Source organism: Microtus pennsylvanicus, chromosome 2, assembly GCF_037038515.1.
Source record: "Microtus pennsylvanicus isolate mMicPen1 chromosome 2, mMicPen1.hap1, whole genome shotgun sequence".
In the NCBI taxonomy this organism is placed as follows: Eukaryota; Metazoa; Chordata; class Mammalia; order Rodentia; family Cricetidae; genus Microtus; species Microtus pennsylvanicus.
In genome coordinates, this window is record NC_134580.1 from 37812921 (window position 1) to 37836291 (window position 23371).

General features: G+C 42.0%; 1 protein-coding gene across 4 annotated transcripts in view; it reads right to left on the reverse strand.

Moving 5' to 3' along the window:
• The window catches only part of Khdrbs3 (KH RNA binding domain containing, signal transduction associated 3), a 138932-nt gene that overhangs the window by 58880 nt on the left and 56681 nt on the right, over nucleotides 1-23371 (reverse strand). For all 4 annotated transcript variants that reach the window (XR_012909630.1, XM_075960876.1, XM_075960874.1 and 1 more), the window contains exons 3-6: nucleotides 14780-14896; nucleotides 11327-11473; nucleotides 5212-5351; nucleotides 1615-1810 (exon numbers count right to left, since the gene is read on the reverse strand). Coding sequence is in view for 3 of the 4 variants with exons in the window: in XM_075960876.1 (XP_075816991.1) it covers nucleotides 1615-1810; nucleotides 5212-5351; nucleotides 11327-11473; nucleotides 14780-14896 (600 nt within the window). In the remaining variant the exon portion in view is untranslated. The remainder of the gene's footprint in view (nucleotides 1-1614; nucleotides 1811-5211; nucleotides 5352-11326; nucleotides 11474-14779; nucleotides 14897-23371) is intronic.

A 23371-nucleotide genomic window follows, 5' to 3' on the forward strand; every position in this document is an offset into this window, starting at 1 on the left:
ACATGGACAACACTGACAGTTTCACAATAACACAATGAAACAGGAAAACAAGCAATTTTAAGAGACAAGAAGAGAGAAAAGAGCCACATCCTCCCACAGCTGAATAGCAACACAACTCTGTTATGGAATGATGGCGTTGTTGGGTATAAATCACAGGCTCGCTGCTAAGTCAAAGGAGCCAAGCACTGCCCATCCCTGTCCTGCACATGTTCAGATGGAAAAGACATGGCAATAATAGATGTAATGCTCAAGCGCTCACAGCTCAGCGATTGTCCCCATGAGCTTCTGCAGCACTAGCTGAGTGACAGAAGCAGAAAAAAAAATCAGATGATAAGGGAAGAGCTGTTTTGGCCAAACCTTCAAGGCACAAGCCTGGTCTGGAAGCATAAGAAGACAGCATTCATGGAATTTCAGGCAATGCTGTGGGACAATGATCTTATACTCTTTAAAGATTTGTATTGTATTAATATAATTTAATTTAGTAAAATGCTGATTGGCCAGTAGCCAGGCAGGAAGTATAGGTGGGGCGACAAGAACAGGAGAATTCTGGGAATAGGAAAGAAGTCTGCAGTCGTTACCCACATGCAGAGGAAGCAAGATGAGAATGCCTCACTGAAGAAGGTACCAAGTCACATGGCTAACATAGACAAGAATAATGGGCTAATTTAAGATGTAAGAAAGAGTTAATAAGAAGCCTGAGCTAAAAGGCTAACCAGTTTATGATTAATGTAGACCTCTGTGTGTTTCTTTAAACTGAAAGGCTGTGGGACTGGGCAGTACAGAAACCTCAGTTAACAAGGGAAGTTCAGAATGTGCAGGTCAAAACAGCTCCAGATGAAACTAAAGAGGATTCTAGTGACCCTGGGAAAACTGTACCCTTCTAGAAACTGTGCAAAGAGGTGCTCAGCACCTCCATAAGCAGGAGAGTAAGGGCCATCAGTGCTGACATCTTATCCCCATCACTCCTGCCTCTGACTCCCTCAATACCCAGCTCTGGCAGGAGCCATTCATCTACTGACTTCTCATTTTCTCTGCCTGTGATAAGCCAGGAAGCTATACCAAGAATCCTGGCCTTCCCTTCTGCCTGACTCTTTCACTTGTACTTCTTTCTCTTACCTTAACTACAAACTGTATCTGAGAATTAATAAATGAATTGGTAAAGAAAACTAATTGATGAAAATATGGAATTTTAATTTTCTTGACTGAAAAGAACGTCCACTACAAATCTATACTGTACTAAGCAGATAAAAACAACACATTTAAAGGTGACACCATCTTGGTATATTTAGGCAATCACTTTTCATGTGACTGACTTACTCAGAGGCAACCAGAAATGGAATATCAAAGAATTCTATGTTCTAGCCGACTCATCAAAGAGCTTACCAGCTATCCCCTCAACCCTGTCTTGCATTCCCCATAGGTGAAATTCTGCATTAGTTTTAAGAGGTCTGGCAAAAATAGAACTTAAGCTTTTGAATTTCTATGGTAAGTGACTTTAATGTTCAATAACTATTTGCTAAGTTGAGGAGGTGAACCAGAGAACATGACCGTGATACACTGATACACTATTTGGACTGGATCAACTTAATGACCGAAGTTACTGCCTTTACTTACATACTCTCCATAGGTGTCCTGTGTTGGGGGTGGCGGTGGAGGTCTGTATCCAGTTGGGGGGACACCTCTTGCTCTGGGAGTGAGAAGTCCTCTTCCCCGGCTCACTGGCCCTCGGGTGGAAAGGACTCCTCGGGGAGTGGGTGTCCCACGTGGTACCCCAACTGCAACAGGCCTGGTTGTGACTCCTCCTCTTCCCCTAAAAGCAAGATGATCAAATGAGCAGGATCTGTCATACTTTTTAACACGTTATTCTTCATACATTGATATCTCAGACAAATCAATGTTCCACACGTCTGTAGAATGTAGTAAGGTTAACACAGACAAAGTAAATCATAGCAAATAAACATGTATCTAGACAGCTAGCATAATACAGTATGAGAATATCTAAGGCAGAGCTCTGACTTCTGGGAGGCCACATGAATGATGCCATTCCAGAATGGCAGCCAATGTGATCCCAATGCATGAGTGGGTCCTATCTTGTTCATCTATAGGAATCTGAGACTCAGAGAGAGCTTAAAATTGCCAGGAATACATGCAGAGCAAAGAAAGGATTCAAAATATATGTCACACTCCACACATGACTAACACACAAAAGATTGAGGGAACAGAAGCAGGCATCTGTGAGGGGTCTGCAGTTACTAGGTCAACCCTCCACAGCAACCTCCAAATGTGTAGTGAAAAGCCAGAGGCAAAGGTGTACTGGCTAAAGGGCACCCCATTCAAGTTGCTCCCCAAGTCTTTCTTCTGGGGTCTCCTGGGTCACAGCTGAGTCAGGCAGAGAACAAAAGACTATGATTTAACTTCAGATCCTTATCCTGAAGTGGCAAAGGTAAAGCAATGCTAGAAGATTCTATAAGCCAATTTGTTCTACTCTGAGACTCCAAAGTGGTCCCACAAGGCACATGCCCTTCAAACTTATGCCATGAGGTAAGAAATATGTGAACAAGAGGGAATTCTAGGTGGTCACTGCTGAGTGATTTCCACATATGCCTTCAACTAAAAACACGGGAGCTTCCATCAATTTACCATGTAACAGGGAAAAAACAAAGAAGATGTAGACAAGATAACTTCAGTTTGATAGACATGAGTAAACAACACATAGTGTTAAGAACCAGCTTCTGGGGAGCTAACCAAAGATCCTGTAATACAATCCAACTGCAACACAGGAAGCTTTTAAAAATTTGTTTGTCATTTTTGATACATGGTCTCACTATGTAGCCCTGGCAAAGACCAGCCTAGCTTCTGAGATTACAAATTTGAGACCTTGATCTCATTCAGGAACTAAACAGGCTTTCTTCATCATAAAGAAAATCAAGATAAATTTGAGTCACAACCATCAACTGGGAACAGTTTTACATGAATGGAAGCTTTAACTAATCATGGTTTACACATGCAGATGAAGGGCTTTCTCCAACTCGAACATTCTAGAATACAGAAAGTATGTCTCTTCCGTACCTCCTGGCAACATTGCCACCTTCATGGAAAGAGTACCAAATTATAATCTACTAGTGATTTAAAGAACACTAAGGTTTCAAACACTGTCACTGGACATGCTCCATCATGATACTCTCTAGTCAGTGGAGACTCATTTTGAGCTACTATTTGAACATGTGATATGTAAGAGCTATTAATTAGTATGATGAATTTTATTATGTACTTGTATAATAAATATGAGAATATGTGTTTTTGTGTAGTAAATCTACTTGCATAAGGTTATGTATCTGTCACTCACAAGAACATTTACAGACTTATATTCCAATATGGTGATACCTATTTCTGTATCCACAGGTGGTCAGGCTAATTTCCTAAATGATGGTAGTGGCAGGAATCCATTAAATGTGGTCAGTGTATACTTGCACAAACTAAAGAACAGAACTTTCTGCATGCTTAGGGTATATTGCGGTGCATGTTCTACTATTACAGGAGAGGCAGCACAATAGCTTGTTTATATCATTTTTACCACGGTTACTAGGCTATAGGATTTGTTTTAGCTGCATTATAATCTTGTAAGTCCAATCTCCCATGTTGCAGGACTGCATCTCCCATAGACATCACTGACAGCACAGGAATCTCCATTCAGGGAGGCTGTTTCTTATCTGTCCACACATGCTATTTCCTTTGGGAGAAAGATCTGAACAAGGCATTCCAGTCCACAAAGGGAACTCTATATCTTCACAAGTTTAACACTCAGCCTAAAACACAATACCTGGCCCCCATACAGGGAAACATACAGCAAAAAGTGGTAACGTACAGGCATTACAAGTTTGAAAACTTTCAAAATTACCTACTGAACATACTTTGACAAGTGACATAGTTTGGGAAAACCTGTAGCTCCCATCACATGAAGACAAAACTAGCATAGCAACTGCAGTAGGACGTTGTCTTAACCATGGGAGCCTGTGCAGGTTATGTGAATTGCACATAAAGGCCTGACGGACCTAAGCAGGCCTCCATACACGCACACGCCCTTTTCAAAAGCGAGAGAAGAGGATGTGACTGTGTAAAGATGGAGGGATCAGACACAGATCATAAAACCCTGCAGCCACCAGAACAGAAAGAAGTGACACGGGCAGGATTTACCCCTTTCCAGAACCTCACCCTTGGCTAATGACACTGAGTTTGGACATCTGGTTTCTGTTTCTGTGAAGAAAAGAAAAAAAAGAAAGTTCTACCTAAAAGATAGCAGATCTCTGGCAGCTGGTCATGGCAGCTACAAGTAAGTAGCTAATTTCAAGCAAGACCAACAAGTGGCAATGAAGATTCCCACTAGACTTTTGCATAGCAGCCCTTAGCTCTTTCTTCTTAGGACCCGAGGTGCCTGTGCCTACCTACAACACAGCAGCACAAACAGCTACTGACCAGCACACCCAAATGAACTTGAAGGTATAAAATAACTGCGATTTTAAATTTCAACACATAATGTATCTGAAAAATAAATTTCTACATAGTTGCCAGCTTAACAGAGAAGTTGAAATTACTAGCTGGGGGTGGGTGGTGGTGCAGACTGTAATCCCAGAATTCAGGAGACATAGGAAATCACTGTCCCCCAAAATAGTTTCATAACAAAAACATTCGCCTCTTTCTCTCAAATGTTAAGATAGCCATCTCAGATTTCACTTATTTCTTTGAAACATTTTTTCCTATTATAAACTAATCGTCAATTCAAAGACAGAAATATAATCTTTGTGTCCACATGCTAGCTCAGTAGTTTTCATCAGTCCCAGGTTATGGATAGTGGAACAAGGCAGAGGCATTCAGAGGGCCTCACACTGCCTGACAGTATGCTCAGCACTGGTGGGGAACAACCTAATAGGGGGCAGTCAGTACATGCGGAGGGTATCCGCTTATGGTGCCATGCTACATAAGGACTTAAAATCAAACTCCATCTCTGGGAATTGGGGAATCTGTGCTGGGGAGAACAGCGGTGTGGCAACAACCACCTTTCTCACACCAAAGTCAGTCTCCTGACTATGACATTACAGTGTCCGAATGCAGATTTGTACAGATATACTGACAACTTTTTCCATCTATTAATGACAGCAACATTCAAACTACTGCCATGGTCTCCAACCTAAAACAAAAAGTAATTATACCTACCTGGTTATTGCTGGTGTTGTTACACCTCTTGTACGCAAAGTAGATTTTCCTCGAACCACCGGAACATCTGCATTTTCTGAACCTCCATTCAAATATGTTAATTCCTGGAGCTGCGCTTGCCTGATTTCATCATTATAGTCCTGCACAGAAAAGATATTGAAAATACAAAAGCACTTAGACTATAAAGTAAGCAGTTGTTGCTTTTTTTTAAAGAAAATCCAGTCAGGAAAGCTGTTAAAATATGAATTTAAAAGAGAAACCCACTGTCTAAAATAACAGGTAAATCAATGTCTCTCCTTTTCTGATGCATAATTTCCAGTTGAGATATCTGTGATGACACAGGGCCACATAGCTGAGACGTGGACACTGCTACGCACAGCTCCATTCACTCATAACTACTGAGCACCTACATATCAACTAACAGAAAAACCCGAGGGAGCTGGTCATAGCACATTCACATCAGGCAGACAGCAATGCACACATGCACGCTTAACTTTTTCACACTTCTAAACTCCAGGACTTCCTGCCTAGGGATTAGTGGCAATTACAGCAGGAAGGTCTTCCCAACTCAATCAAGATAACAAAGATTATTAAATAATCCTAGCGCAGACCTGTTCAGAGGCCCATCAGAGGTAATTCTAAACCATGTCAAGTTGACAATTACCACTACCATTATGCAGCACAAACAAGAAAATCCCAGATTTATAAAGTTGATTAAGCAATCTGATTCCTGTAAGTTTGTACTGTTTTCACAAAGCAGCAATGTCCACACATTAAACTCTGAAACTACAACTCCAGCTTGCTTCCTTCCACTTTGTAACTATCCTCAGTTCCATTTGATAATCAACAAAGACACAGAATAAACAGATAAAACTGTATCATCACTGCTGTGCAATATTTACAAACAGGAAAGTCTAACTTAGCTATCTAGTAGTCAAAGGAACTTCACTAGAGGGCCCATCTGCGGAAGAGAGACCACGTCATCAGAGGTGTGGCTCAAAGTTCCACACAGAAGGAGATAAAAGACTCAAAGAGTATTAAATTCCAGAAAACAGAGATACTAAATAGGTCAGATGGTGCTCTAGGTCAGCCTGGAAAACAGGTAGAGTATCACAAAAATGAACAAACAAATAATAACAAAGTACTATATGGACAAATTATAAAGACAAAAGGGGGACTAAAAGAAAAAGCAAAAACTAAATCATGTAAAGCCATAAGTCACTTTAAAGGTGACTTTCAATAATTAGAAGGAAAGTTGCTGAGACAATTTAACAATTTGGGGCATAAACTACAAATTTGGGTTTACTTTCTAGAGAGGACAAAACAAACCTTCGCACTGTAGCAGAGGCAGAGGAATGAGAAAGAGCCAGGGTGTCACGTGAGTGCAGCCACACCCTGTCTACGCTGTGTTAGTCTGGGGACTGGCTCACAGAAAAGCCACCCGTGACCAGTGGGATGGATGGAGAAAGCGTACATGGACTCCATCTCAGTGAGGTAGAGGGAAAGTGAAGGCAGGAGCGTTTCCTGACATTTGGCTACAAAACGGTACTCACTGACACAAGGCTTTGTAGGTTCAGAAACTGCAGGGGGACTTCAAACTGGAAAACCATGAGCACACATCAGTTTGGAGGAGGAATTCAGGTGTGCATTGAAGTATTTATAAGCTGAGTTAAAATTCTGAAATAAACAGTACATTTACAAGCAAAACTATGTCTTTTCTCCCTGGCTTTCCCCAAGTACAAAGCAAAAAATAGTAGATTCCATGGAACAAAAGAATCCCATGAGCACTGCCAAGAAGAAAGCTACGAAAAACCAGCTGAAGGAGGGGACACACCGAAATGAAAACCACTGCTGTTGCAGACAGCGGCGGGGCTACACACAGAAATCCTCTCCCAAACCTATCTGTGCCTCAGAGTGGTCATCCGCATCTTTCCGTTGTTCCCAACTGTCTAAAATAAGACTGCCAATATCCTATCAGCTATTTTGCTAAAAATGTGTGAAGATTAGTAAATAATTTGCAAAGCACATTCTAAATAAAATGTGCTAGAAAAATGCTAATACTCGCCCTGTGGAAAATTGTTGGAGGTGTGATAGTTGTAGATGGCTAAAAATAGATCTGATTAAAAGATCACGACTGAAACACTGTTTAGACATCAGTAAAAATTTGGGAAAGTCAGGTTAAAATCATTTGCCCTAAGTAAGATTAAATGTTTATAAGAGTCCATGTTAAACATTACTTTTGCAAAACTATTTTAAAATACAGATCCCAAATGACTGGATGTATGACTATGTGTTTTTTAAGGCACTTTAAAAAGATTTCGTTGGTTTACACTTGTAATATCAGATGGGCAGGCGTGACAGATACATCAGTGGTGGTTTATGGACTCAAAACTTTAACTCTCCAGGGGAAAATAAAACCACTGAACCAGTTACAAGTGCATCACTAGTCAAGAGTAGAAAGGGACTGGAACTGTAGTCCCCTCCCCTCCCCCCCTGTGTCCATATGTGCACATGACTTTTCTACCCAGTGAATTTCACGTGCTATGTGAACCTGGAGAATGGGGAAAGTTTCTAAGTGACTCATTAAAAGTACGCTACAGCACTGACTGGAGGGCTGCCAACCCCCGGGCCTGATGACCTGAGTTCAATTCCTGGTACCCCATATGGTGGAAGGAGAGAAATGACTCTCGCAAGTTGTCCTATGACATTCAAAAGCTGAAGCACGTGCACTGCACAACAGTTAACAGTAACATTGGAATTCAGTGTCTTCTCAGACAAAAAAAAAACTATTCAGAATTATTTCCCCAAATAGCACAATATTTATGTTTAAGGTTTTCTTGGGATCATTGCTGATATTGTAACTTTAGGAAATAACTTTGACTCTCATTATTTGAAGACCAGCTAAATAAACTTAGAAATGTGCACACAATGTAATACAAATATATTAAAAAAAAAACAGTATCATGAAACTTCACCGAAACAAATATACAAAATCGCATAAATTTGAAGAAACAAAAAATAGTGAGTAGAGCTGGTATATTTTAGATACTGAGGAAAGTGTCTCTATGGAGAACAGTCCAAGTAAAACGGCTCAAAGACACCATTTAAGGAGTCTGAGAAGGGATTCAAGCAATACAATAAAATGAAAATACAATAAAATCACTCATGAAAAATTGCTAGATTGCAGGTGAGAAAAGAAGAGTCTGAGGCATGTTCACCTGGGGATGACATCACTCCTCCACTTCAGCCAGAGCATGAAGAACCCACAGCTCTGAAGAGGAATAAAGAAAGGGTAAAGCACTCCTTGCCAGCAGTAACATGGCCACTGCAGTCAGAACTTATGTAGTAAATAAATGAGGAAGAACAACAGGTCAGCAAGCCTGACATGGCCACCTTCTAGGCAAGCAACACACTGGCTCACCAGGGGGTAACAAAATAGAGCCCAGGAAAGAGCCAGGCAAGACTTGGATAAGCTGTTGTGCACACTTGCCTCACAGGAGTCTGTGCAGAGGAGACATCAAAGACTCCCAGCAGGAAGGAAACACAAGGTAGACATGAAAATGAACCATGCTGGAGTCCATAAAGCATAGCAACAGGAAAATCAATTTAAAACAGGCTCTGAGCACACATCCCTTGGCCAACCATTGGTGACAACTAAGCCACGTAGACACACAACATGTTCTCTTCTGGAGGGACAGAAAGAAATAAAAACAAGAGAGAAAGACATAAACACACCTGAAAGCATGAAGGGCGCAGAGCCCAGGGATTTAGTTCAACAAAATTGTAGGAGAAATGGAAGACAGAATGCCAGCAACAGCAGCTTTTTGGAAGCGAAGTACGCAAAATTCAGATTTTCTGTGGTATGTTATCTAAACTCAAAAACAACAGATAAAGAGACGTGCAAAGAAAATGTGAACAATTCTTGTAGAGGAAAAGCAGGCAAAGGCAACCGTAAAAGAAGAGATGAAAAAGTAAAGCCACTGCTGGCAAAATCCCCAGAGAAGCTGCTCAGCAGAACTGGAATAGTGAACTAGGGAACCTGAAAGCAGGCCATTTAAATAACCCCACCTGAACAACAGAAAGGGAGAAGGAAAACAAGCCTGCAGCTACGGGACAGGAACAGACAAGCCAACATGGACTGACGGGTAGGTGGGTCATTCAAGGTGGAGCAGAGAGAAAAAAACTCAAAGAAATAACAACTGAAAACGTCCCACATGTAAAGAAAAATATAAACCTAGAGATCGACAGAGCTTACCCATCACAATCACGACAGACGTGATAGCCACCATGTTCAAAGCCAAACTGTACACACAGCAAGAGAACAAGGTGTCAAGGACAGAAGCAAAGTGACTCCTGGAAGTAAGGGGCCACAAATCATACAGAGGAATGGCCAAAGAACTGTGGGCACAAACTGCCAACCAAGATTATAAAGCCTACTCTCCACTAAGTAGAGCAGGTAAACTCATTTTCAGAAAATCAAAAAGGAAGCAGGTCTACTTTATCAGAAAGACTAAAGTTAGTTCTTCAAATTCAAACCTTGGGCAGCTCCATTCTCATGGAAAGTAACACTGAAAACGACAAGGGTAAAAGCACTTCCAATCAGCCAGTCTTTCCTGGTTACCGGCATCGAACTTTAACAAACTAACAGGAAACCATATTTTGCAATAAGTGAAGCAGACAATATATGAAGATGGAGTGAACGCAAACTTGACCTTACAGACTAACCACTGGATGTGCTTCTATCAGAATAAAGGAGGGAAAACCACAGGATCTTTTCATCTCAGTAGCAGTAGAGGGAAGACTGGGGAGCGAGTGGGGATGGGGTGACACACAGAGACAAAAGACACCAAGGAAAATAGCACAGGCACCTGGTGATCTTCAGCAACAGTGTGATAGGTATGTCACAGAAGAATCCTAATAATTCAGATAACTAGGATTTTATTTAATTGCCCTCTAGTTTTTTTAATGCCTCTATTTTTTCAAAACATTCTCTAGAAATAGTAAAACTCCCAGCAAGGTCAAAGAGTAAAAACAATATGAAGAAGACCAATTGTACCTATAAATAAATGTTCCATTCCCAACACTATCAAGAAACATAAAATATTTGGAAATGAGGCTAGAGAAATGGCTCAGCAATTTGAGTATTTTTTGTTCTTTTGAGCAATTTTGAGTTCTTGCAGGGGACCAGGGTTTGATTCCCAGCACCCATACAAAAACTCACAACCTTCTGTAACTGGAACCAATGGCCTGTCAAACTACAAACTCTGGAGGGAAGGGACTCTCATCACTGGCTTACAAATGTCTCCCACTTCAACATAAATGTAATAATTGGTTCCTTGATAACATTTATGAACATGACCCACACTGGATGTTAACTCCATCTTCCAGCAGAGTCCAGCACTACTCAGCACAGTCTCACTGCAGACAGCTACCTGGCAGGTGACTTCTCTGCAGCATTTATCCATAGAGACAAGTTTAGCTTCTCATGAGCACACAAAAGGCTCTTTTCATGGCTATCGAAGGCAGGGATACATTCTGCTATAGAGAGGGAACGAGCAGCCTCCGACTACAATAATCCCTTTAACTCATCACTTCATGGCAGTGCCTGGTGTCTGCAAGTTCCCCAACAGAACACACCCTGGAAGCCCTTGTGCTCTGAGCATCACCACAGGCATGTCTGCATGCTATACTCAACCATCCACTAAGGTTTCTATTTTCCCCTAAATGACAAATTCCTAGGGACTGCTTTTATTTAAGTCTGCATGTCCCATACCACTCACAGACTAGGCATATGAAGGACATTAATGACTAAGGGACAGCATGGAATTTATGTGGTATTTTCAGGATCACATAAAAACTTACCTTGGAGTCCCAAAATCTGAATTAATGATTCTGTTCTTCTAATATTTTAGTCTTATAAGCTTGATAGCAATATTTAATTTGTCTAAAATTCCACTGTTTTAAAAAGAAGCACCGTGAGGTCCACAATACAGGACACATAGGAAGTTCTTAAGAGGGACGGTTACATCAGTAACAACTAGGACCCAGATCATCGGGGCTTTGGGGAAAGACACAACCTTAAGATACAAGTCAATGAGCAGTGGAAAGTACTGACAGGGATGAGGAACTTCTTGATCTCCTCCAAGGCGTGTCCCATTCGGGCATAAGCTTCCGCTGGGGGAGCGAACACTTCGATGAGCACGTGCAAGTCGTCATTGAGGTGGAAGTATTTCGCTTCTCCACTTTTCCTCAGCTCTTCCTCCTAAAGAAAATCCCATTTAAAATGTGACATGTTGAAATAGGAAAAACAAAGCAAAGCAAAAATTGCCCAAAACACATTTGACACATGCTTGTCATGGAAGACTCCGCAACAATTAGCACCCCAAGATGGTTTTAAACTACACATTTAAGCCTATGTTTCCCAGGTTCTCAGGAACCCTGGACAGGCAGCCTACCCTGCTGGGATAGTCTCCCTGTCTGATGTTGCACCTAGGGAATCACCTGCCCTTGCCACCTGCTGACTCCTGTCTGCTCCTGCCTGCCCCATTATTTACCCTAGCTACGTACACACCTCTGTTCTACTTGGCTAAGTGCCCAGCTCACTTCTGCACTATTGATGCTCGTTGTATAATGGGGCTAACAACAAGCTCTACCACAATTCAAAACATTCAAAAATGTTTCAACCTCACTTCATTCTTCCTGGTTTTCCCTCATTAGAAGGCGACTGCCAGAGAGCAGACCCTGTGTGCCCATCTTGCCTGATGATTATGAAATGCTGGATTGTGCTTTCATTTTTATCCCCAAATTCAACTGGATTGTGAAGGATGCTGTGTGACTAATCACTGTGCAATCCAGAGTGAGTTCCAAAAAGTTGTCCCATGGCTTCATAATGAAGCGAAGTGTGCTGCTTGCGGAAGGACGCAGACTTGACTGCATGATGTTCGGCAGGTGCCTTTATCTTCTCAGGAAGGATTTTAACATGGGGCAGCACTAGCACACTGTCACCTCATGGGCCTGCTGACGTCACACTCCTCAGGATAGCATCCAGCGTGCTATCTACAGCGGGACACACCTATGACACAGGTGATGTGACTGACACCAATGAAGGCCCAACAGAGCACAGCACCACTGCAGTTACAGGAGGGCAGCCACTGGCAGGTGTCAGCCTGACTGTAGCTTCAGCGGTGAGGCAAATAAATGAACGTAATGAGTTTTTGTTCAATTTGCTATAGTAGAACTTAATGTGATATTTTTTCAAGTGAGAGTTTTAAAACTAAGTAAGGGCTAGCTCCTCAGAAACAAGCATGATTAACTGAGAATTTATGCAGGCTAAAGTTAAAGTACTAAAAAGATCAAGTGCAATCAATAGCCAAGCATTCCAGCAGGGAGAGCTGGCTCCAGGCCAGCAAATGGGATACTGATGGTGCACACCTAAAGGGAAACCTGGTACTTAAACTATCAGCTGCGGTTGCTTTTGGTGAAATGTTTGTGAGGGTTTAACTGATGGACCACATGGTGGAGGATCAAGCATGGCAAGGAGGAGGAGGAAGAGAAAGCTGCTAGGGTGAAGAGGAAGCTTTGAGATGGTAAATACAGCATAGAGCTTGCTATGGTTTGGATCCTGGGTGTCCCTCACAAGTCCATGTCTCCAGAAAGGTGACTGGGAGAGGTGTCTTGGGGCCAATTCTTCACATCACTGAAGTGTGCCTTGGGAGAAACAGCAGGTACTAATCCCATCCTCTCTCATGCTTCCTGACTGTAAGTGGGTGTTTTTGCTGGCCTACACTCCACACATGATATGCAGTCTTGCTATAGATCCCCAACCCATCATACAGTGGTACCCCAAAACTGGAGCAAGAATAAGCCCTTCCTCTTTTGTAAGCTGGTTATTTCAAGTGTTTGCTACAGTGACAGCAAGCTGCAAGCTAACACAGATGAGCCAGAAGTGCCCATGGAGGTTTTAATGCACGTAGCCAAAAAAGGGCACTACATCCAACACAAAGATACACAGTTCAGTCTCTATGGGATTCAGGTTGATAGCTGGATACCAGTAAAACCTGAGAACTGTATTGGGAGCATTTGAACAAAGATTCCAATTAAATACCCAGATGCCAAAACAAAACTGTGTCTTTCTCACCCAAGATGTCTATCTAGTTAGCATCCTTTTGCCTGAACCATGGAGGCAGCTCCTTGCAAGGTGAACATACTTGTCAAGGTTATTTCTCCCTCTTGTTACCTCCCAGCCTATGCTCACACTCCTGCTTGCTCCCTGAGTCTAGACAAATGGGGTATAGGTATATGATGATAGTCACATCCCTTGTCTTCTCAGGATCTAGAACATTTTTCTAGAGGGATGGGATGAGGATGTGATGTAATAAGAAAAAAAGCCTCTGAAGAGATTGAGAATTAGCAGACCTGACTCTAGCACTGCTCCCCTAAGAGCCACCATGCACAGTAGGACATGGATCAAAGGACAAAGACTTCTGGTTCGTTCTATCCCACCTACAGGGGGTGGGTGGAGCAGAAAATGTACAATATATTCTCCTCCTCTAGTTACTCTGTGGCTTGACAGATTGATCAGCAAAATGCAGAACCACCAACATGTTAGGTGACGGATCCATGAGGTCAGAGACGGAAACAGGAGAACTGCCGAGCGGGTGGGACATGCTCTGGGACAGAGGTCTGAGCTTGTGAACAGGGTACCTGTACAGCAAATGCAGGGCAGACGCTCAGTGACAGGCATCAGGAGGAACTACAGGGGCAGATGTCTTGGTGCTCCCTTCTCCAGACAGCTCAGTGCTGCTCAGGTAATACACAAAGTCACCAGAGTGACAGGGCTGGGGTTATTCGTTATCACAACACAGATTCCTCTTTCTTGAGGATGACTGGTTACTGGCATTCTAAGGTGCCAAATGTGCCAGCAGCAGAGAACACCGCAGCCTTATTAGACAGCATATTCTGAAAGGATCACTAGACTTTGATAGCAAGCTGGTGGTGTGAGGATCGCATTTACTGCATGGACAACCAGGCACAAACTATGACCGTGACTGCATACACAAGCATAACTGGGTGAGAGCTGCCGTCCCCGCTTCTTCCCACACCTGCTGAGGTGTGATGTTAACAGGCCCACTAGGTTAGCTTCACACTGATGCATTCTACCCTAAACTTTTTGGGGTCCTGGAACCTCTATCTTAAACTTGGTATGAGTCTGATAGACATGTTTTCCATGTCCATTAGTGCTGCTCTCAGAGCCTCAAGGCTTCACTGTGTTAACCTAACAATGTTACTGATTCTTCTGGGTAATCCAGAGACTGGCCTAAGTTACCGAGCCTCAGTTTTATTACAGGTACAGCAAAGAAAATACTATCATCTTTCATACTTCCTAAGGACAACATGGAATAAAGGCAGATTTCTTATATTAGGATACAACATTTTTCCATAATTCCATTTGAGCGTCTACTTAACTCTTAGACGCTAGGCATTAACATTAACATGGCAGGTGACAGACAGACATGACAAACAATAGTACATGACCAATAAGGTCTCCATCGTCTATGATCAATATTACCTTTGCCTTGTCTCTCATGGAACCTTTTCCAAGGATGGACATTTTTGTCAGCGTTTCTTCTTGTAAGCGCTTCAGAGAATTGCCACGCGGACCCAAAAGCTTCCCCACAAAGTTGAACTAGGAAAAACAAACCGTCCATATTTGTAACATTCAAGTCTTAAAGTAGTTTACCAGCCTTGAACATTGGGAAACACTGCCAAACACCACTTATCACTAACAAGCATTATCTTCCTGCTACATAAATCATACTGTCATGTTTTCCACAAACCACATAAAGTGATACCAAAGATGTAAAGTTTAAAAAGAACCTTTTGAACTAGCCATTTCAGTGACAGCAGTAATTACGAATTTCTTATCAACCACAACCAGGGTTAGGATGAACATCCAGGTGAGAAAAACAGTCCTGGAAGGGGACCCATGGGTTCCCGGGTTTGTCAGCACTTAAGAGTTTGTTCACCCAATGGATGGACTAATCCAGGTGAGTTCTCAGTGACTGACAGAGGAGTCACAACAGAGTAAGTCTCTCCCAGAGTAAGCAGCTGTGAGAACTCAGGAATCATGGAATCAGAAAGCTATGGTTTCTTAGACAAGCAGGGAAGAAGAAAGTTAGTTACTGCACACAGGCTTAGACTGTTGTGCAAAGGACAAGAGGAAAGGAGCCACTCACTCTTCCAGGGTCATCTGAGTACTGGGTGGTTTGGTGAGAATCAATCATTCTAACATACTTAGTAAATAACATACATACAAGAAACACCTTGAACAAAGGCGTGCTAATGAGAAATGTGCAGTAAGTTTCTAAAGATTTTCCATAATTGAGACAAATTGCAAATATTTGTGTTGCAAACCAGAAACTCAAGCAGCTCACCATTTCTCTTTGGTAAGAATTCTGAGACCACACTCAGGACACTGACTACTGTCTTAGTGATCTATGCCATGGCTGTTGCTGTCTTATGGGAGGAACAACACTCAGCAGCTCATCTAACTATGGCAGTTCAAGTGACTTCCTTGAAATCAGAAAACTTCTAAAGTTGAAATGGCATTTTTCATACTCATTTTTAATTTTATGGGTCTTCAAAATTCAGTTTCATCTTCACATGGAATTATTCCTTACTTTTGAAATTTAAGTATATTTTATATAGTTTAAACTTTCAAAGGAATCACATGACAGGGTATCAGCCTCCTGACCCATTTGTGTCTGCCTGTTCTTGCCATCCACTCTGCATCATCTTCTTACATGTTTCTACTGTTTGGACAGTGAACCCCTGAGCTGGACCTCCAAGTTTAGACAGTGGATCACTTGAGTTGGACCTCCAAGTTTCTATTATTTTTCCTCATTTGGCCCTTTATACAAGAAATAGAGTTGCATTCTTCAAAAGGGCCAAATGTTGATTTTTTTTATTTCCTTTTTAGAATGTCCAATTAATAAACAAGGTTTTCCCCTTTGAATTTTTTTGATTTTCACAATTCCTCACTCACCCATTTCAAATCCATGAACTCCACTTACTGTTACATCCACCATCCCTCCATACACACGTGTGTGCACACAATCTGCTGAGTCCATTTGAAACTGCTCATATGTACGTGTGAAGACTGTGTTGAGAGCTAAGCCACTGATAGCCTGTTATTTAATTCTTCATCTGGGGGTGGAACCTTGTGGGATTTCCCCAATGCAGGATAACAAGTTAACGGGCACTGTCACTTTTCAATTCTTGTTTATACAGCCATTCTTTGTTACTATTCCAAGTGTGCAGCTTCCCTGTCATGTCTCTGAAACACTGCCTCACAGATAAGTCCTGGTCCACCCCATCTTCCTTCATGATCCCTGAGCATTAAGAAGAGAAGCTGCATTATCGATGTGCCTGCTGAAGCTGGGCTCTCAGGTCATTTACTCCCTCCATCTTGACCAGTTGTGGATCTCTGTAGAGGCCCCCATGTACTGCAAAAAGCTTCCTAGTTGAAGGGTGAGAGCCACGTATGTGTATGGGTGTACGGATAAGTATTTAGGATGCAGTTAGAAAGTTATACTGGCTTATTTAGGAAAGCAGCAGCAGCAGGTCTTCCTCTAGGGTCCATGACCACACCAACCATGGGTAACAGTTGGGTAGGGTTACAGTAACAAGAAACAATTACTTTCTATGTCAAGTCTAACTGCATTTCTTGCTATATAAACTAAACTGTTTGAAAACATTTCCTTGGATTCTTGGTACTGGAGAACATACTTTATTCAGCTCTGAAATCTCCACCCCAAGGCCCTTTCCTAACCCTCCATGCAGTGCCAGAAACAATCTAACCCTAAAGTGAACAAAGTGTGTGGGGGAAGGGGGAAGCAATAAAAGTAATAACCTTAGGATCAGAAACATGAGCACCTGCCATCTTTTGTTGTTATGTTGGGAAAGGCACATCTAAATCAGTAAAGCTGTAAGAACACCCTTTGGACAAGAAGAAAAAAAAGTACTTCAGAACACACAGGTCCTGTCCCTGGGGCTGATGCTCAGAGGTAGAGCACTTGCTTAGAATGCAAAAGTTCTTGGATCTCATCACTGACAGCACAAAACAAACAAAAATGTAAAAACCATAAGTGTGCTTCCAATGTTGAGTCCTTCTGCTAGCTCTGAGCTCCTCCAGGCTGTGCCTTGCCTTGAGTGACTCCACTGTGGATGCACATGCTCAGAGAGTTACTTTGCATCTTGCTATGGCAGCAACAACTATCTTCTGTGCAGAGCAAACCAAACCACCGTGCAGACCGATAGCTATAGTATTCACACAAGTAAGGCATTACTACCTATAACTTACCAAACATAACCAGAAGTCACGCACACACGGACATATTGAAACCATACCAGAAAACTCAAACCTGAATACACCAGACCAAAGATGGATGCAAGATCATGAAAGAGGAGAATACCTTAGTATCTGCCTTTTGTCATTTATGTTAAGAAAGTCATATTTTTCTCCACCTGTAATCAATCTTTCAATCTTCTACATCTACATAGAAGAGATGAACAGAGTTTCAAAAGTTTTCTTCTAGACTCCACAATTGCTCACATATGTTTCTCTTCTGGATTTCACAACTGCTCATACATGTGTTCATACACACACACACAATAAAAATTTAATTTTTAAAAAAACTTAAAGTGCTAGAGAGGTAAGAGCACTGGCTGCTCTTCTGGAGGTCCTGAGTTCAATTCCCAGCACCCACATGGTGGCTTACAACCATCTATAATAGGACCTGATGCCCATGCACAGCACTCATACATTAAAAATTTTTTAAAAAGACTCAAAAATACTTACAGGCACACAGTAATGATATGTCTGTGCTAGGGGAACACAGGAGGAGCCATCTACCCCTCAGCAGACCATCCAAACACGCATCCTTCTCACCATGTTCATTTTGTACACATCCTCAGCAATGTTCACCTGGTCCCCTACAGACACTTGTCCTGGCATCTGTCAGCTCTGTGTTTGCCTTCAGTAACCTCAAGCCCTGCCTCTTCTTCAACAATCCCTCTGTCATTCTGCAACATCAGTACACATCACTGTACAGAGTCTAAAGTTAGCATGAGGAATGGGCACTGGAATAAAGAGCTTAGGGTCACACAGTCACAGAAATGGGACTGCTTGGTGAACTGATGCTGACAACAGGGACCAGCTTGTGAGCTCACTGTCACTGGGCAGTTTCATACATACAAAATTGAGTGGAAAATACAAACCCAAATTAATACTCAAGTTCTATCAGTAACTACTGGGGCCTTAAATACAATCAAGCATAGAATACACCACAGGGACAGATGGCAGGACCCAAATTTCTGGACTATAAGTGCTAACAGACCAAGAGTGTCTTCTACTCAAGGACGTTATAAAATTTTAATGTGCATTTAAAATTCTTAAAAAGAATATATATCCCAGGACAATATAAAACAATTGAGGTACAGATCAAACAATGTTAACATATTCTCTAGAGATGAAGCTGCATTATGTTCAAAAAGAGGCTTCGGGTAATTTTTGGGTGTTTGAATATAATATAAAGTACCCATTAAAAACTAATTTGAGAAAGCAATAGACTAAGAAGCAGGTGAAGCAGGCCCACAGATGGGGGTATTTCACACAGAGGGCCACCATCAGCACCTTCAGCACATCACTTCAGGCGTGCCCAGGCCCCTATACCTCCCATGTATGAAGGTTTATAAAAATGCACATTTACATCTTTAAAATACCACTGCTGTGCTACCACTGGTTGAAAAAAAAAATCAATGAAGAAAATGGGTGTGGGACTCAGCAGAATATCCTGGATGCAGAGATAATTTCAGCTTAGGAAAGTGTTCTCATGACATTCCCACTGCACCTGGAACTCTCCAAGTCACCTCCATCACTCCTTCAGATTCTGGCCACCACCTCTCTGACATTTAATTCAGCCTTCAGCCTCTATTATTTAATGGGATGACTGCTTTCTACCGTTAACATTATAAATTCTCTTAGACTATGCAAAATCTACTTCGATTTTCTATCTTTCCTGCATAATAGCTTCTCAGTAAATACTTATGAAATTAAAGCTTCTTTGCCCCTCAAATCTAATGGTGCTGCTCAACAGTTTATGTCAACTTTCTTTGCTGCTGAGATTATTGCAACATATTTAAGCTGCCAATAAATGCTATTATTTCAATGTCTTACTTTTCCTAGCAAATATAACTATTATTTGTGGTAAAGTACACCACTGTTCCATCGAGTGTTGCTTTTAACATGGGATTCGCAAATGGTAGAGAACCCAGTGTACTCAGACATTACCAAATCTTTCAGAAAAAAAAAATCAATGGGGATTACAAGTAATTTCTTCAGATTCTATGAGCAAGGAGGCAAAGATGTGGGCAGTGACTGACATGCAGGTGACACACACTTAGAGACTCCTAGCTTACATACTTCTCATCACCATTCAATCACAGTTGAATTTGCCAGTGGAAGATGTATGTAAGATAGCTGGAAAACATTAATTCAGAAAATCAAAGATCATACTAGGTTAGAAAGCAGGGGATTAACCGGAGGATTTAAAGTCAAAGGCAAGAAGTGGATGTGGATAAGAGGCTCTTACTCCGGTGTGGGTGAGGGAGGGCAGCATCCACAAGTGAGACAAGACTGAGAGAAGGGAAGATGAAGGGAGTAGAAAATAGGGTGGCGGCTAATGAAGGGGTAGCAAGCAGGCAAAAACTACATCCTCTTAAATAGACTGGGGATAGACTCTTAAATAAACTGCAGTACTTGTTTACTGTAATAAAGAAAACAAAACAAGAGGAAAAGATCCAAAACAGTCACGAGCACCTACAGGCTCAGTTTCGGCCATCAAGTCTGTCTACACTGCATCCAAATGGAAGAGCCAACAGGTGTATGGCAGGACATTTAGAGAGCAAGCGACAGGCTCGGGGCTGATGGACACAAGAGCAGCATACAAGACAAAGTCACACTAGCTCCTAACGCCAACTCTTCTTCCCACTCTGCAAACAGGCTTCTGAGCATACATACTTCATGCACCTTTTAACAGCAGTGCAGTTATACGTATTACTTGTTTGCGTGAACATTCAGGATTTTGTTTATGGTAGACATTACAGTGTGAAAAAGGGAGTCATGTGATGCAGATATGCTGCTTCTCCTCTCTCCATCTCCACCTGTGTGTCTGCTTCTGGGTCCCACAGTGGGAGCTTCTCTGCTCTGTCACCCCAGCCCGCCAGGATGGATGGAACCTTTGCAGCTGTGGCTCCAATCCTCACTCCCTACAGCCCTGTGGAGCGGGTATTCCATCAGAGCACTGCAAATTCTAATGCAGATGCTGATCCCATCAGCATCTTAATGAGAGGCCTGTGGTCCCAACTTCACTGCTTTAGCCACAACTGCCAAGGACAGAAACCACCAAAATGCCCATCAGGGAATACAGAATTTAAAAAGTGAGATATATACAGAATGGAACATGGTGACACAATAAAAAAAAAATCACATCACTGTGACAACATAGACTACTAGAAAGAGATTTATGCTAAATAAAATACACCAGCTACAGAGACACAAACCCCATGACCTGTGTGGTCTCTAAAAGAGGTTGAGTACAGAAAGTGGGTAGGAAGGGGAGGGCAAAGCAGGGGCAATGCTGATAACAAGTTTTGGATAACCAGGAGGAATTAGTTTGTGTGATCAACTGTATAGCAAGGTGATACCAATGCATGTATCAAAATGTTAGAAGTCAGGATTTTTCATGTTACAACAGAGAAATGAGTGTTTAAAGTGAGGGCCAATTCACTGCATGTGATCATAGGTAGCACTGTATTCCCACGCATTTTCAGGAACCACACTGTATGAGTGGGGCGTGAAGGACCACAGGGGGCCTGCTCAAGCTGGGGCTCATCATCAGGTCCCAAAACATATTCATAAAAACTGCGCTGTTCCCCACAAATAAACTAACCCCCAGACAGAGTAATAGAGATCATTAACTACAAATGATACCATCTTATTTCTACAGGGAAACTGTCACTGTCAGTTTTACACCTAAAACAAGAGTTTCACATAAATCCTCTGGGGAAGAAGCTGCCTCTGAAAATCACAACCTTTAATGTATTCATGCGTTATATATTCACCACATACACACACTAGACCAACAACTTCCATGGGGTAAACTACTGAAGAGCTGGATCTGAAACTGCCTGTAATCCACTCCAAGGGAGAAAAAAAAAGGAAGAAGTCAGTAAACATTAAGACCTGTCTTAATGCATCCCCTTCAACACGAGATTGCTTGGCCATGCTTCCTGAAACAGAAGCCCACATCCTCTAAGAGAGCTCAAGCCACTCTAGTCTAGAAAAGTATACAGTCCCTCTAGCTTCAGTAGACCCTATACTATTACCCTTAACCAATTCCTTCATGTCTTCTATTCAAATCTGCGTATCTTGTGGAAATAATATTTATGACCAAATGAAATAAATGACTTGTAATTTCCAATGCATCTTATCTACATCCATGCTCAGCAGCTGGAGGAAACACCAAATGTCAGCATGGCTTATTTGTGATCCTGGCACGGATGACCTCTGCAAGAGATGACCTTCCTCAAAGCAATACTCTATAAATGTGCCCAAATGACCCTCCTGTCCTCTAATCATCTGTATTTCCCACTCAAGTGAGTTTGAGACAGTAACTGAATCGCGATAGTTTTCCCATAACAAATTCAGTTCAGGAAAGACCCTCAAATGTCAGTCACAAAACCAGTGCCAGGAGAAAATAACTCATTAAGTTTAAGGCTCTTTATAAACTAGAATTCCACACCCAACAGTTCTCTCTTGCTGCAGAAGCTCAAAGCCTGCAGCCAGTATCAACTCCATAAGGAACTGCACTGTCCCCACAGCTACTGCGAGGGGCAGTCTTCTACTCTCCTCTAGTTGAGAGCTAACTGACACTAGCAGCTCTACACACATTCACACAAAGCTGCTTGCAGAGGGTGGCTAGGAGACTCTGATGGGAGGCACCCAGCCTGCCACAGACACTCTAAACAAATGCACTATGCCTAAATCTGTTATTCACAGAAATTACGTATCTTCCTATCTCAAAGTTGATACTGAAAAGGAATATTAATTTTAAGATACTATATTTATGTATTACTCTACACAGGAACTCATATATAACAAAGTATCAATTTCAAAGTTATTATCATGTACCCAAATATTATTAAAAGGAGTTGCTGTGTCTGCTTATCATCCTATCCATCCTATGTGCCATTTTTGCTTAGTAACGTCCACACTTTCTATTTATATAAAAATGTATCTGCCGAACTCTGTAAAGAGTAAAGCTAGTCACAGTGTGAAACCTACAGGCGTCAACTATAAACTGTCCACGTCTGAACAAAAAATCAAAGTCGACTATTGTGAGCCCTGGAAAGCAACAGAAAACAGGCACATTCTGAAAGAAGAAGCCCCGAAAGGGTTAGAACAGAAGACCTGCGAAGATCTCAGGCTGCCTGTTACCATATACTCTGGCTTTAGATGCAAAGTCAAGCTTTAAAAAAAAAAAGAGTTCAATTCTTATTAATTACAGTCTGAATAGAATCTGGCTAATTAGCTACTAACAAGACATCAGTGTAGTTCAGAGAATTGTAACAGAGCTGAGCCTTGCCAGAATGGACATTCATAATGTCTGGGATAGAATCTAAAATTACTCAACACGACAGACAGCACAACTCTTCAAGTTAAGAGAGTGCTAACCTAATGACAAGACCAGGACTTCAGAACTAACCTACCAAGAGTTCCAAGCATCTGCTTGAATTGATGGTGTAAAGGAAGCTAGCATCTGAAGGGCTGGAGACCTGACTGTGAGCCCCAAAAGCCAGGTAAAGCTAGGTGCAGAAGCATCCATCTGCAATCCCCAGAGACAGGAAGCTGAGGCAGAAGAATCCCCAGCAGCTGTGGGCCAGCTAGTTGAAGTAAGCAGCTGGGACCAACCACAAGAGCCAGTCTGTCTCAAACAAGGTCAAAGGCCAGGACCCACACCCAAGGTTTTTCTCTGAATTCCATACACACAGTGGTGCACTCACACATTTATCAAGAGCTCCCATCTTAGACACTTCAGAC